The sequence below is a fragment of the Bombus pascuorum genome, chromosome 3 (assembly GCF_905332965.1).
Source record: "Bombus pascuorum chromosome 3, iyBomPasc1.1, whole genome shotgun sequence".
NCBI lineage: Eukaryota > Metazoa > Arthropoda > Insecta > Hymenoptera > Apidae > Bombus > Bombus pascuorum.
The window spans coordinates 7,010,326-7,027,667 of NC_083490.1; the positions used below are offsets into that span (position 1 = coordinate 7,010,326).

At 29.2% G+C, this 17,342-nt stretch overlaps 2 protein-coding genes and 1 long non-coding RNA gene across 5 annotated transcripts; 1 reads left to right on the forward strand and 2 right to left on the reverse strand.

Annotated features, from left to right (window-relative positions):
• Positions 1-435: 435 nt before the first annotated feature.
• On the reverse strand, positions 436-5,911 carry LOC132905540 (uncharacterized). 2 transcript variants are annotated; one of them, XM_060956927.1, is made up of 6 exons: positions 5,557-5,911; positions 4,694-4,924; positions 4,403-4,552; positions 3,967-4,186; positions 3,768-3,872; positions 3,542-3,690 (listed from the first exon to the last, which is right to left on the reverse strand). In XM_060956927.1, the coding sequence occupies exons 1-6, from the start codon at positions 5,776-5,778 to the stop codon at positions 3,662-3,664; spliced, it is 957 nt and encodes a 318-aa protein (XP_060812910.1). In that variant the 5' UTR covers positions 5,779-5,911; the 3' UTR covers positions 3,542-3,661. The 2 variants fall into 2 exon arrangements, with proteins under 2 accessions (XP_060812909.1, XP_060812910.1); XM_060956926.1 differs by having other exon boundaries at positions 436-3,872.
• On the forward strand, positions 5,905-6,795 carry LOC132905541 (uncharacterized). Its single transcript, XR_009657822.1, has 2 exons — positions 5,905-6,495; positions 6,580-6,795. It is a non-coding gene; the product is annotated as an uncharacterized LOC132905541 (long non-coding RNA).
• A 4,090-nt stretch (positions 6,796-10,885) lies between these two features.
• Positions 10,886-16,825, reverse strand: LOC132905618 (uncharacterized protein KIAA2013 homolog). Of its 2 annotated transcripts, XM_060957100.1 has the most exons (8): positions 16,272-16,825; positions 16,170-16,203; positions 14,960-15,431; positions 14,098-14,335; positions 13,794-14,032; positions 13,502-13,729; positions 13,013-13,287; positions 10,886-12,680 (listed from the first exon to the last, which is right to left on the reverse strand). In XM_060957100.1, the coding sequence occupies exons 1-8, from the start codon at positions 16,287-16,289 to the stop codon at positions 12,493-12,495; spliced, it is 1,692 nt and encodes a 563-aa protein (XP_060813083.1). In that variant the 5' UTR covers positions 16,290-16,825; the 3' UTR covers positions 10,886-12,492. The 2 variants fall into 2 exon arrangements, with proteins under 2 accessions (XP_060813083.1, XP_060813082.1); XM_060957099.1 differs by having other exon boundaries at positions 16,170-16,825.
• Between the last annotated feature and the right edge of the window lie 517 nt (positions 16,826-17,342).

The window sequence follows — 17,342 nt, forward strand, 5'->3', positions numbered from 1 at the left end:
TTCATGGATAATGCTAAACGAGGTTTGTTTTTCCTATTTACAAAATTTCATACATATTACACCAAATGGAAGTAAAATAAGTTCAAGTAAATTTATTATTACTAAATATATTAATAACAATACTGTCGATGGAAAAGAAATATTGCAGTGATAAATTAAAGCAAGGATACTGATTGACCTAGATGCACCTAAAGCTGTATGTTTATTAGACTAAAATGGAAAAATCTTAAATTTGAAGTCCTCTATTTTAACCCTCTATTTCAAAATCCATTTTAAAGTCTAGCTAACTCTCTGATTTCACTATATCTTTTCCACCAACAATATATTTATAATTATCAAAATGCAGTCAAAAGATTAAAAGAATTGCATACAAATGGTGTACAAACACACACGCATAAATCAATATATTATTATCGCACCTTTTTTAAGCTTAAGTAAACGATCAATTTAGATCTCTTTTCTTCAATTAGGCGATCATTTATTCATACGCTATGTTTAACAGTAATTATTATATTTATGAACTAGAAGAATAAACAACAAATCACGAACGCATAACAAAATATTGTTCGCGCTTTACAGGCAATGTACAAGGATGTTGTCGTATTAAAACTTTATAAATACGAAAAATAGCAGAATATTAAAGCTGTATGATGTTACTATCATTGCAGATGTATAAGTTCGTAGAAGGTTTTTTCGTGCTACCCCTAACCAAAGCTTCGTGGTACTCAACAAAAGTTTTCTTTGACAACGTTTACCGTGTATCGATGTTATTTGTTACTAAAATACCAGATTTCTAAAATTCGGATTTACATTGATAAATACAAACGTAGTTCATTAACTTTTGCTCCTTAGATTTTATAACTCTAAGTCGTTGTAATCATATATGGAAATTCAACAGAATTAAAACGATTTCATACAATCTTTAATCAACAGCTGAATACTCGCTTACCAAAATTTGACTACTGGCAGTATTGTTGGAAGTACGTCGATTGAAAGAAGTTAATAATAAGACCGTCCTAATGACATTTTCTTTATATTTTTATCAACTTGGTACTCGTTGTCAATATACTCATTGAGTTGCTCGATCATAGGCAATTAGAAGCTACTTTCGATTCATAATATTGCTTTTTTCATCGCGACTTTTTCAATTATAATCATATTACATTAAATTTTAACATAATGATCAATGCACCTATACTATTGATACGATTGAAACTATGAAGCAAATCCAATTTAAAAAAAAAGCATCATTTTTTGACAAATTTACGATATTATTTGCTATGTATCTAAGAACGAAATATAATCTTGTTGGTATATTTAATTTTCTTGAGCATTATGATTTTATGTGATAATAACTACTTTCGCCCAAGCAAAAATAAAAATATCAAATAAATCGTAACATCTAGAAAATTAAAGGAAGAGTTTTAACGATTACTGTTAATTTTTGTTTGCATAGAGATAAATTCAATGAGCAAATAAAATTTCCGTGTATCGTAGCATATATATATATATATATGCATATATATATATTCACGTATAGATCCGTGATGTATCTGTTTTGTTCGCAAATCATGAAACAGGTATTCAGTATACTTTCGAGACCCGAAAGATATGTATATATATGTATACATAAGGATCAAGCAATTAAGCATGTTTCTCCTTCTATTAGGTATACTGATTGTTAGATATTGAATATATATTAACCCTTCGTAGATAAACATCTCTTTTTATAATTTGTAAGGCCGTTTAACTAGGTCGTTCATATTCAAGTTAAATTTTCTAACCAATCAAAACTTTTTAAAATTTCACAATTACTTATCAATGTTTCTATTACGCTATACAAATTGTGTTCGTCAAACTAAACATTTGAAAAATTTGTCAATAAAAATAAAAATTTGGGGAGGAACAACGACTCAGTTTTCCAACGAAGGGTTAATTTTACAAAAAGATATCATCTAATATTTATAAGAAAAAGCCTTATATATCAATAATTTTCAGTTCCAAACTAACTCTAAGAAACTCATTGAATTTATGGTAAACGTTGATGTTTTAAGTGCGGACGACAGATTCTTAAAATAAAAATTTCGTCAACGCGCATACAATATAATTGTGAAGAATTTACATATATCAGACCTCTTCATCGCGTGTGTCGATGAGCTATGGAATTCTAGATCGTGTTTCAGTGTAGAGGAACACTGGTACGTATAAGGCATCTATCGTTAATAACAATATTTTTCTCAAAGATCCTCGATTTCACTACAAGCGATGAAGAACTACACAGCCTCAAAGGTTCCGCCGTTGAACAGATCTGATTTACAGAATAAAGTTATCATTTATATAAATAAGCGTATGTTATCATGTTAAAAAAGGGAAATAATCGAAGAATATACAAACTTGTCCCAAAACAAAAACAGTCCACAAATTAATCATTTAAAATGAAGTTGTACATTTTCATTTTGGTGCCCATTTAAACACTTAGTGAAAAAAAATCATGGGAAATTATACGAGAATTGAATAATTCTTTTGCTATCTTTAGATATGTCGTATGTAAGTGGAAAAACGAAACTATTGTTTACACATTAAATTGTTGCAAACAAGTTTTTTTTACCCTGCTCTCATCAAGTATTACGAGTTTGCAAATTTTTAAAACATTTTCACTTTTTAATATGTTATATACAATATTCATATACTATTGTCACGAAGAGAAAATATTCTCGAATTGAACGTACACATTTAATGAGCAGTATGTATGAGCATGTAGATAATAATACACGGATTTAGGATCTTGTATTTAATTTGTACTCTATCCAACCCGTAATCTACAGTTTTCAATATCTTGTCTGTTTACTTATTGTAATTTGTATAAGCCAAAAACGAATCGCTGCAAGCGAATAATATATTATTTTTCCTTTAATATATTACAAATAGATAATACTTATAACATATTCATGATAATCAGTATGTTTTACTTGACAAGAAATTGGTGTGGTACGTACAATGTACAAAAAATGTCAAATTCTGTATACTGCTCATATATGTATATATATATAAGAGTATAATACACAGCATATCGATTTTTTGCTCTTCACCATTCCTATTTATGAAATATCAAGTTCTTTCAGATCATCAAATTTTATGCGAATCGCATAATTATGTAAAAGTACCCGCACATGCCTGTTCTACGAGATTTGCACGCTAGTTTTAAAATGAAAATTTATTCTGTTTTTTCTTATTATTTCTACCTTCTTTTCTTGCTTGCGGGAATGGACAAACAAACAAATAAATAAATATAATAGAAATAAATAATCAAATATAATTATTGACTAATTTACATTTACAAACATTTTCCATGGATAAATATATATATATATATATATATATATATATATATGTATATGTATATATGTATTATGTATTATGTATTATGTATTTCTCTTTCTTAAATTTTAGTCAAGTTAGACGAAATAACAAGAAAAAGATGAGAGAAATCAAATCTGATTAATGCCCATCCCATCCGCGCGTGCAAACGCAGAAAAGGCAATTCGGTCGTCTATATTATTGCGTAGAACTAACGGAAGAATGATCACTGTCCGTTGATGCTGTATCCGAAAGCGGTACAGAGGATGATGCTAGTGGTGGCGAATCAGACGCAATGTAATGGTCACGAAAGACTTTTATGGATGGTTGTCGCTGAGATGATAAACTGATATTTACATTTTCGGGTAAAGGGGGTAATACGTTAGTTTGAAATTGTCCGGATATATTACCAACAGGTTGATAATTGGCTACTACGATGATTTTTCCGCTTCTACTACGTGCTTTTCCAACCCCGAAATAACGACTGCTTGCCCAAATTACTTGCGTAAAATGACCTGTAATACATGATATTTATAACAATCAATTAATTGTCTGAGAAGATGGTATCTATAATTTATATTGTTATATTATATTGCCTTAAGAAGATACCTGCGTTTACATTAGCATGAAGAATATCCGGTTCTTTTAAAAAGTCATATTGTTTCACCGCTGAATACCAATACGATGCAACATCTTGCCCAGTTACATCGGTAGGGACAGCACCACCAGGTCGACAATAAAGATTTTGTCCAACTTCTCGATCGTTTCTATAGTAAAATGTGTTGGTGTGTGCTAAATGATTGGCCCATGTTTGTGCATACTCACACAACTGCAAAAGAATATTGAATTTCAAATTGATGACAGACTCTAATAGCATCAATTCATCCAATATAAACATTTGTATGTATGTACACTAGGTAGGTTCTATGTATACATGTACAAGTGTGTGTTTCTTTTCTTCTATTTTTACTTGTCTCTATTTTTCATTTCTCTTTATTAGCAAAAAAAAATTTTTTTTTATATATTAAAAGAACATTATCCCTACCTGCGGCGACATGGTTAAGGGTGGAGCATTGTGTCTTTGTCGATAAACATTGTGCCAGCATAAACATTCCGTTATAAATTCGCTATCTCGCCAGTCAGTCTCCAAATCGTTACTATCATGTGCGATACTCATCGGCCTGTTACTCAGGATCTGTGTTGTATCGACAAAAAAAGAGCAGGGGCAGTAAAAATGTGCCATTTTGATAAACTAACCACATAGGCTTGTTCGTCTCGTTCTGGGTTAGTATCCTAAGCATTTGACCTAGATCGTTGAAAGATTTCGTTCTCTCACCTTTTTTAACAGCTTCGGTCGATTGTCAAGCTGATGAATTTGATCATTATTCAAAACCGAAGATGTAGAAGTCGATCCGCAGGTATCTGAAATTCGATTTGCTTTATATAATTTCGATTGCTCCACTCTTTTTCGGAGATTTTCCAACGCTCTTGCCTCTTCCCTCTTTCTAGAAGGAGGCCAATTCGCGTTCGAAGTATGAATCATACTGATACCGACGGACGACGTATCCTAAAACATGAAAGAACCAAGCATTATCAGTCTCAGAAAGTTCTGTCATTTGCTTCCGGGTTTCGTTCGTTTCATTTTCATTTAGAATAAATATTATACAGTCTTCTTTTTTTTCCTTCTTAACCCTCTTTTACGAATCGCCTTCCACTTCCTTTCGTGCTTCAAATTAAATACCAATTATGTCGAATCTTCACGCACAAGTTGAAATTATTAGCCAAATACAAGATAAAATATATGGACCACACGATAAATATGGTTTCGCGAAAATATCAAATTTTCTTACATTACATATTATATAGAATATTCTATCTAATGAGTATGTACAATATCAGAGATTTTAGATTTTAATAAGTTATCTTGTTTTCTTTTCTTTAAGTTGACAGTCCGTCGAATAAATGCAACATGAACGAATGTGAAATAATTTGGGAAGAAAATTTAGCAAACTATACCTATCCTTTTTTTACAGATTCAAGGAAGGCTCCAATAATGTATCATTCAATAACGTGTCGTCTGTCATCAGTTGCATTGAATGCATTCATTCGCCGCATTTTTCGTATTTGGTATATTGATCAAATCGTTATATACTTTACGTAGAGAACAACAAACGAAGAAAAAGAAATAAAATACACCACCTTTTGATTATTGCCATTAGTAAAAGTAAAATCTGCCAAATGAGCTGTTTGACTAAGTAAACGACGGCTAGCGGGACATCGATTGCGATTTATCATTTCTTTTTGAATAGCGTATTCGATGAAATAACTTTCAATTTCGATGTTATCGCGATGGGATGGCGATAAAAGTTCCGTAGTTTCTTCCACAGTATCAAAAGTGCGATTCACTTCGCGTAACTCCATAACGAGATAACTTTCAGATTTCCTGCAATCGACTGCAATATTACTCGATTACCGGCTGTCTACCGTCTACTGCTGAGCTACCACTTTCAACCACCACAATTCACCTGATCCATTGGTATTCCCTACCCCTTTTTTCCTTCCTTCCTCAATTTATAGAAACTACCTTTGCGTCGTCGAGCTCTTGTCTAGCCCTACCTACTCATGCGCATCTTCAACCTAACTATATCTACAAATTTCCGCACTGTTCCACATACAGGGTGGTGCCCTTTACAACTCACCAAAATTCGACATACACGCATGTACGTTGCGACATCACTGCAGTCTCTCGATATTGTTTTAACACATTGTCTGTCACGGTGACCATCGGTAACTCACGAGTTTTACTAAATTTTGTAGAATGGTTAAAATAAAATAAATTTCATAAATTAAAAAATTGTCAATAATGTGAATAACTTAAATAACGTTGTCAGAAAAAAAGTACGTAAATAAAGTGTAATATTTTGCAAAAATTAAATATATAGTGTAGTATATCTAAATCCATCATTGTCTCAAGACGATGTATATAAAATTCGCGTAGCAGTCCAAGTAGTACAAGTTTTGATTAGAGGACATGCTTAGTTATAGAAAAGAAGAAAGGGATTGGGTGTTAGAGATTTTGTACATTAATATTAAAAAAATTAAATCTGACAAATAGTTTTGTGTATTTTACGTAGAGAGGTAAAGCTTTTTAACATATTTCTCTGCCTGATAAATATTTTACAGTACAATAATTTCATGTGCCAGGTTTTTTAATTCTGTCAGGATATCTGATTTATTGAGGATGTTATTTCATTCAAGCTGCAGCTCCACAGATAAAAATCTGAAACATTTAGGTCATGAAAAGTTGATAACCATTTAATGTATCCATATAACAGAACAGGTCTGTTAGGAAATATTTTAAAAAAATTATTATTAAGTATTTTGTATGTATAGCAATAGCTGTTAAAACAAAACACAGTTTATTTTTCTTAAATGAAATCCTTTTACCATTCTTCCCTCACCATTTATATTTATTTGTCACAGTTTATCTTTCAGCATTTTAGAAGAAATGAAGACTTAATTCATTTTTTTAATAGATATTCTGCATCATTTTTAATCTTAAATAGTATAATCAATATTTAATACAAACATAACCTAATATAACCTAGTCATAGCATAAACACACAATTTTATATATAACTCAAAATTATTGAAGTAAATCTAATTGAAACACAATCTAATATAATTTAACCTAATCTGGCTTACTTAATCTCTATGCTGCATAATTAATTTCTCCAATTATTTTTTAGCAGTATCAATTTTAAAAGAAAAAAATTCTCCAATTTTAAACTGCCTTTCATTTTTTGTGGTATTGACATATATTGTTGTTAATTCACATAATAAAAGAGAATAACTTTTAACAGCAAATAAATTAGATCAGAATCTTCTAATGGACACGTACACAGAACTGTTCATCTGTAATCGAATATCTCAGCCTAAAGACTCAAGATTAAACACACGTTTAAACTTGACCTAAATTATTGGTATTTTTTGTCTGTTTTAATTATAGATCAGATTTATAATATAATATAATATAACTTTATAAATTATATTATATAAATTTATTTATATTATAAATAGATATAAATATAAATTATATTATATAAATTTTTAATATAACTGAATTTAATTTACAAAAGTTTGACGTCTATTTATTGAGATTTAGATAATTATACAGAATAATTATTTTGAAAGATAAAATCAATTTACGTACGTAGTCAAGCATTTGAAACAGGCCATCTATGTGACTCGCTTGGTTTTGATGATAGAAGGATATGCATCAAACCAAACTTGCTTGGTTTTAAGAAAGTCATGATTTGTTGTTAATAGCTTTTTCATACGTGGAGATGTAGAAGAGATATCGAGATCAACTCTACTTTTTATACGCAACATGCTTTTTTACTTAAAAATATAATGTTTAAATATTTTGTGTAAGCAAATCGCAAAAGGACATAATTCGAAGTTTGTATAAAATACTAAGATTTGTATATTCAGAAAGCTAAGATACGCATAAGATATGCACTCTTCGACGTTCAGTTATGCTGACGATTATACAAAGAATATTCTCTTTCGTTTTACAGGCGAATACCTGTGGTGACAGACAGTCATGCCAGTAAAATATTTCAAAAAAAAGAAAGCCGATCATACAAAGAATGCTCAAGTATCCTAAGCGCAAAATCGTTGAAGCCCTCTGGCTCGCGTCACAATATGGGAGAGAACCTAATTTACCGCATCCTTAAGTACCATCCAAGTTTTCTTGCTAAAACCGAGCGTGACAAAAGTCAGACTCCAAGCATCCAAGACTTCGCATTTCCTTGCTTATGGCATAAATAGAAAACAAAAAGAATTCCTTGAAAATTTATTTAATGATTATATGTATATCTGATTTGGATTATTGCCCTATCCAATTTTAAAACTACTTTTTCCTAAAACGTTTCTAGCTGCATACATATGCAATTTAAAAGAAAGTTTAAAAATTTTTTTATTTTTAATAGTCAGAAAGCAAAGAATAGTTTATAAAACAACAATAATATGTATATACAACAATAAAAGTATGATAAATTTCCGAATATTGAGATCTAAGTCAGACAGTTATCCAATGGACGTATTGATTCTACAGTTTTCATTAACAAAAAATTTTCATATAATACTTGTTTTCATATTGTGAAATTTTACATACGTATTTAACACAAATTATTGTAAGATACATTTGCATAATTCCGGAATATTTAATTCATGTGCACATTTAAATCGATATCATGCCAACAATTCATATATAATGTAAAAGTATGTATTAAGTACCGATTCAAATACGCGTCGTACATAAATAGTGAATATGTAAGAACTGCCCGCGCAGGATCAGATAAGAATGGCAAAGTGTAGAGCAACTGCTGGTAAAATGTAGAGTTATACATTTGTTCATGTTGATGATAGACGAAACCATAAAGCGATTTGGTTGCCACCAGAGAACATTAATCCTTTCGCTACGGGCAGATTCTTCGGCGCGGCATTTCCAAAAACGATCGTCAAAACAATCGTCAGCGGCCACGTTTACGCCTCACTACAAACCGAGTTGCTCTGACGTTGTTTTTCGAAGAAAAAAACTTTCCTCAAAACAGGGTATTTATAACTTCTTAACATACTCACTTTTAATTATAATTTGGAAACAAATAACATTACAGAATATAATGATATGATATAATATAATATAATTGTATGATACTAATAGCTTTTAATAATGGTATTGCGTGTGGTATTTTTCGAAACATGGTGTAACACATAGGCCAATATCGCAAATCTGGCACTGGTATCACGATTCGCTTCATAGTTCCCATCAATCGATTATAATCGACAACATATTTCAGTTTTTAAATCTTTTTTTGCATGCGATAATGACGTTTCGTGTCAACAAATTCTTCATTTTGAAAAGAGGACAACATATACACTGCCCCCTTCTTACACCATTTTATTGTCAATAAAAGGCTTCAGGATGTACAATATTCGTCGTATGTACAATATGCGGCATCCTACGCAGAATAACTATAGTTGCCCGTAGTAAGTCAGTGGCATTTTACAGAGAGCGACTGTAGTCGCCCGTAGTAGCGAAAGGGTTAAATATCATGGAGGAAGGGGTGAGTATACGATACACTGTTGTCACTCCTATCTGTTACCGCGCGCACGAATTTCCACTAAAGTGAATGACCGTGTAGTATACGATATGGGTCGAGATGTTGTTGACATAGAAAGAATGGCACGCGTGGAAAAAAAAGAGAGTCGGATTGATCAAAAGAAACATATCAACGAGACAATACTAATGCAATGACGAAATTTTTATTTTTCATTTCTATTGAATTTATCAATGTAATTGTGAGATTTTCCTGATTAAACTAAGACAAAATACGACATAATTTAGAACATATTTGCTTATTTAATAAATGATAATAATTTATTCTTTTTCGTCTATTAGATAAGTTAATGTGATTTAAACCATGTCGTGTCTGATCATATTTTAATCAGTCAAACCTCACAAATACGTTAGTAAAAAAAAATAGGAAAAATAAGAAGTTTTATTATTGAGTTAGTAATATCTCCTCGATATTTGAATTCGGATTAGTTACACTAGTCAGTCGATGAGCTGCGTGGTCACCGGGACGTGTCAAAGGGAACGCTCCACTCAATAGTTGGAATATTTACCGGGTATTTACAGTGTTATATAGATCGTTTAGAGCATTTATCCAACCTTACCTGCATGTTTCACAACAGAAATTTCAGACTTCGAACTAAACCTGAATTAAACAAGAGCTTTGTAAAACTTTCTAAATTTTGGTCTTTAAGAATTGTGTAAATTATTAGAATTCTTAAATTTTGTATTTATAAATAAATATTCTATATTCATTAAATATATTTAGCGTTAACAAATTATACTATCTATGGAGCAACGATTAAAAGTCTTAGAAGACATAAAAGTGCTATAGTTGTTGCTATAAAATATAATGTAGATAAATCAACGATTCGTAGGATAAAGAGGAACGGCTGCGAAAATTCTAGAATTTGCAGACAAAAGTAGGATACAGAAAAGAAGGCAGAGGATAAGAAAACCTTTATATGAGGAACTAGATCAACACTTACTGACGTGGTTCAAATAGAAAAAGACCTTTGGAGATCATTTATCAGACGCCTTGCTTTTTAAAAAGGCTATCGAATTGAGAGATAGTACCGAGGAAGTAATACAATTTATGTTAGACTGTCAAAAAGTCAAAAGTAGAAGCGTATTTCTAAAGCAGGAAAAGGAAGAATCTGGAGTATTTATTTTAACGTTTACATGTATATGTATTAAGGGAAGCACCTTTTACTCAACAAATATTTCAAGTTCTTGAAAATCATTTTTTAGATAATTTTTATATTAATTATAATTACGATTATAATTTTATAAAAAATTATAAACATAATTTTCATTTTAATAGTTACTTTTAATTTTTAGGTGCAAATAAGTAGAATAAGAACATTGAGGGAAAAAATTGTAAATACATAAGTTTTTGCACACTATTTACTTGAAAATTAATACCAAAAACGCAACAATCTTATATTATACCTTAATTCATTCCGCAATTTTTTAAATAAACTTTATAAATTATACCTATCTTTATGATCTAGCACGATTCACTGCATTGATGACCGCCCGAACCCGAATTGTCATTCGAACAAATCCGATAATTGTGGGTTGGTTATCTACAAATTGAATGCCTCCTTGGCATTATCGAAAGTTCGCCTTTGTATAGGATAAATGTCTCTCCGGGGAATTATGGGAGCAGACTTAGGCTTCCTTGGAGACATTAGCATGTGAACAGGATCCTATCCGTTTCTCTGCTCCTGCAACGTGTACAATAGACAGTAGGGCTTTGAAAAGTGACCCTATCTCAGTCCTAATGATGATTCTACTGTCAAATCCGCATACAGACAGTTGAATATTGTGCATTACTGAAGCACACTGGTTGAGTGTATTTCAACCTCTCGCCCATGATGGCCGATAGTACTTCATGCTAGATATAGACATTTACAACGTATCTGAAGATCCCTGTAGAAAGAATTGTCAACACATAGGTTTACAGGAAAGACAAATAAAATATCAAATTATACAATTTAAAAAATTAAAAATAAAGAGAATGTCTTTGATTTTGTTTATATTTTCTTAATTCGTAAATCAGAGCTGTGTATAAGAACCAGATGAGCATTTTTAAAGTTTGTAATAATAAAATCAATTAATGTATAAAAATCTATTATATTACCTAAACAACATAACTGTTAATGTTAGGTAAATGAATGTGGATAGAAACAATCAAAGATAGAGTGACACAGTAACCAGGTACTTGTATTTATAACTGGTTGATGTTATTTCAAAATAAATTCTCTGTAAAAAAGAAATCATAAATAATAGATCTGTAACAAATCACTTATTTATCTTCTCATAAAAAATTATTTTTTCTTCAGTTGTGCTATGAACTGCACATGTATTGTTAATTTAGTATAATAATAATGATAAGGATAACAAGAATGATAACAGAATTTTCTAAGTAAAATAGAAACTTATGTTTATAATATAATATATATAATTATATAACATTAAAAATAGTTACTATATATATATATATATATACATATATATATATATATACAGAGAGGGTCAAAAAAAATGTATATACACTTTAATAGATTTTATCAGTGACTGTGTTTTGGGGAGAAATTCCACTGAGCACTTTGATCTACATTACTCAAACAGTATTTCGCCGTAATCACAAGTATTAAATCAGTTATCATAATGACTTTGAGCATCTATTGTAATCATAGAAGTCAAAGTTGATCTATATTCATTTTTTGACATCTGTATAGATTTAGCTCACACCTTTTATACATCTTTTTCTTTTATTGAGACATGTGTAGATTTTTCTGGCCCCCTTTGTATGTAGAATTCTCCATAAATTTTTACATTATAGTTAAATTTATACATATAATATATGAAGATAGTTTAGCTTTATATTAATACTCACATACATATATGTATTGTATATATGCACATATGTATTATGCACATATATGAACATATATATGCAATATATACAATATATCATATAGTATATATCATAGCTTACTATACCTCACTTTTTGTTTATCTTGATGACCATGATATTCATTAATAATAATTTTACAAAGAAATAAATGAAACACAATTATAAGAAAACATATACTGATCCAAAAAAGCGTTGGTAAGCCTCCTAATTGATGTCCATGTTTATGTAAAGCCATTACAAGATGATCATGTGCTGGAGCTACAAAAAAGTTATGTGCAACATATATATTTAATTGTTGCGGAGTTTATGAGTTTTGGTTGATTAAAAGATTATGTCTACGTCTTATACAAGATAACAATTTTTTAACATTTACTATGTAGAATTATATAGCTTGTAGATAATATAAGATATAGATATCATTTTTCATATTGATTTCGATTGATGTGCTATGTTAAAACAAGATTCAGCATCAACAATATCGGCGATATAAATAGCATACTCCTAAACGACTTTAATCGAACAAAACTTATAAATGTTATAATAAAGTATTATATATATATATATATATATATATATATATATATACCAACCATCGTCTATTGCATGTACATGTAAAGCATTTCGCAAATCTTGCATATGTTGATAATCAGATGTTACATACAGTATAGCCGTTAATGGTTTTGTCAATTTCACTGGAATACTTGCATACAATTGACTCAATGAAACAGGTGGATTCAAACATCCAGCATCACATCCAAAATAGACACTATCACTCTTGTCTAAAGCTACTTTTAAAACTGCACGATTATCTTCTCCAACCGTTACTGATATATTTAAATGTGTTACATTACCATAACTTATTCTCCTAAAACATACATAAAACATAAAAAGGTAAGTTAATAATCGTCTTCATAATTTTTTCAAAAAAATTTTCCATTCTGCAAAGAGTAGAAGTATTTAAGCTGTTAGTTATAATCATTTACATTATACTTGTCATTTTTTAATATTAATTTGTATAACAAACGTGTTATGTCTGAAAATTATATTTACTTTTTATGAAAAATATTTTAATACCATACCTAAATAAATAATCTCGATTAAGATATTGTGGATCAATATTAAATTCAAGATGTTGATTACTAAAACGTAAACTGCCAAGACTTAAAACGATAGCTTGTTGCACTGCTGCAGGATCACCAATCATTAAATGGTGACATCCTTGTTTTTCTAATGTTATTAACCATGCTTCAACGACATTATTCATAGCGTCAATAGAGGATGTGTCTTTCCATAACCGTGGAGCATCTCTAAAATAGGAAAATAAAATAAAAATTCTAAACAAAAATATTTATAAATATCTGTATTACTTACAAGGTGTGATGTCCGCGGTAACAACCTTCATTCATGGCTATATTTTTTTCTATATCGGCAATACCTTTCGAAATTTGAGACAATACATAGTATAGAGTGGAATTTATTTTATGACCATTTATTGCACCATCAGCTTTAGAGTCGCTTATTCTAAGACCTGTATACCAATAACTTTGCCAAAGATTAATATGATCTTCTTTTAAACTTTGGTGTTGAATACTAATTGCTTTCTTAATTGCCTGTAACAAAATATATGAAATTAAAGCATGTCATAAATTTTTAATGTTTTATAAATTATATATACCTCTATAGCTTTTTCTTTGGTTGATTCATATTGAATGTGGTGTTCTTCCATGAGTGTAGGTTCACTATACTGTATACTTGTTAAGAATTTTAATTTTATAGAACTTCTTGCTTTAATTTGTAATATTCTTGGAGGTGTTTTATAAACTATTGATACTGTCACAATTTTATTTGAGTTAGATAATGGAATAAATCCAGAAATTAGATTATATTCATCCACAAAATCATCTACCTGAATTCTGAACACAAATAATTGCATGTAAAGATATACATGTATAGTACCAATTTTTATATTATAGTTATTTACAAAAATATATGCCTCTTTTACCAATGCAACATACTAATTAAACTAACATTAAATTTAGGATCAATTATTATTATTTACATTAGTGTAAATCTTAATTAATATCTTTTACATTAAAATGCATTCAATTTAATTTATTAAAGGAAATATTATTACTTCAACACAATTGCAAATTTGCAAATTTTGAGTTAAATATGTCATTAATTTCACAAATATCTAATCTTTTAATCACAAAAATTTCATTATTTTCCAAACATTCTTGGTAATTAAAGAACAATCATATTAATAATCAGTAGTGATCATTAAAATATTAGATATTGTTAATGATTGATTATGTAAATTTCAACAATATCATTTGTGATTAATTCAAATCTACAAGTAAATTGAGAATATTAACAGTTGCTTCAATCCCAATATTATAAAACATTTTCATGATTATTCAACTATAAATTTTATTCAATAAATTGATTTTCTTTGTTTTATGAAAAATCACTTTTTCGCAGTTGTATCATTATTCCACTATACTGGCAATATATTATGAATAAAGTTAAATAAGTACTTGATCACTTCTATGCGGTAATTATCCCACTGTGTAGACATCTGTGGCTTCAATGGTACATTTTGGGAAAGTGAAAGAGGATTAGTTATTTTTATATCTTGTACCAATATTGCATCAAATATTCTGTGAGCATAGTATTGAAACTCTATGTAATATCCTTCTCTAAAACACTGGTAACGATAAACAATCCCATTTGTAAAGTGAGTAATCGTAGCATCTCGATAAAAATTGGTTTTAAGTAAAGGATGAGAAATTAAGGGTTGCCACTGTATTGGCAATGATAGTGCTCTTCCTCGTTTTATATATATTAAAGCCTCTGGTAGAATAGGAATTCCAAAAACCCCATTGCCGATATATGGCAAATAATGATGTTCTCCTTCCTTTGGTGGATTATGGAGAATATTTGCATTATATTCTTCAATATCTGAATGAAAGACAGCTAGTCGCTCATTCATACATTGATCTTCAATTGCTATAAAAACAGACGTATGTTACTATAGAAAATAAATATAGCAGTTCATAAATATTAGACAATCATGGAAATTATAGGCTATTCCTTGCCCAAATTTAACAGAACCAAAATATTACCCTTTATCTTAGTACATTCCTCAATAGTTTGACAACACTATGTTATAAACATCTAAGCATTCATCAAATTCATAATTAAAATACAAGTGGACTTTTCCTTGTTCTATGCTTTCATTCTCATCACTTTAAAAATGATTCTGATTGGCCAATATTTATGAATATCAATATAGAAAATAAATACACTGATTTCTTATAAAATATTTCAATATTGCAAATATTACAAATACATTTTTTCATATACTTCAATATTAATTTACATTGTCATGCTATTAAAGTGCTATTGAAGTATTGTTTATAGGAGAGAATAGAATAGAATACAATATATATAATATCTAATATAAATATAATTGAGAACCTAATAATATGAATATCAAAATTTATTAAGATAGTGATCAATAGATATAGTGAATATAAACAAAGAAAATTCTATAATTGATATATAAATTTCAATTAAAAATAGAAATGCATTTATATTTTGTAAGTTCATTTTAATAGTTTACAATCTTTTTCCATTAAATTCCTGTTGCTTTGATGGAGGAAAAATTATAATCTATTTCAATTGTATAATTTATTTTACACATAATATTAATATTACAGACTTAGAATAGGAAACTTTTATTACCTTCTATTGATTCTCTAGTAGAAGAAAAAAGCCACTGCACAAAAGATGGACCAAAATATAGAAGTATTCCACCACATACAGTAAGTAATATAAGTATCTTACGATATGAGTAATTCCCATCAAGTAAACGTCGTATTCGTTTTCCAATTTCACGGTTATCGAACATCGTTCCAAATCTTATCATATTTATGCACTTTATAAACTTCAATTTTCACACGTGTTTTTAATTGCTGTTTTATTCTTGTAAAACTGTGCGGTAACATAACCTTCTTGTTTTTATCGTAATATTAATTTAATAAAAAAACAATAAAACCACTTTTATATTTCCTTTATGTACGTTAACGTTTCTTGACATTTCCAAAATTTTATAACTCGCACATTTTCAATATTCTAATATTCGCTTTTCTCTTGTAACTTCTTTACATGTTATAAATTTATAATGATAAATATATATGACACTTTACAAGTAATGTAGTTACAATTTCAATATTTATTATAACCAATATTCCTTAATTCTTATTAAAATGGAATTAATGAAACCAAACATGAAATTTTTGAACATAAGAAATATGTAAATATTCAAGTGTTACTTCTACACAACTATATATTCTGGTTATACCAAGTTATACATAGTTCAGTATACTTAGTATAGTACATTGCATGTAAGTATATTGTATGTAAGATTTATTTCACATAGGTTATGGAACTGCTCTGCTCAATAAAGTGCACGAAAAATCAAAGATGATTCTATTAATATACAAAGATAAATTTTCTTATAAATACATCTGATTTAAGATGTTGACTTTTTAAGATCCAAAATGTATTCATAGAAGTATCATTACTCAAATCAATATATACATACATGGATATTTAACTCAAATACGACTATTAAATTTAGTTCGACATGCTACAGTAGGCTAACTGCTGTTAATGATCAATTGCAAGTAATTAAGTCAGGTGATAGACAGTATGTAAATACGATAAAGTGAAATGTATTAAACGTAAAGAATAAGCAAATACAGTATCGAAAAAGGTATTTAAATGTATATCTGGTCATTTTAATTCTAAATTCATTAAGATAATACTATAATAATAAATACTATATAAGTGTAAATTATTGTATGTGACATATCAAATCTCTAACTTTATTGTTAAATAAAGTATCAAGGATAC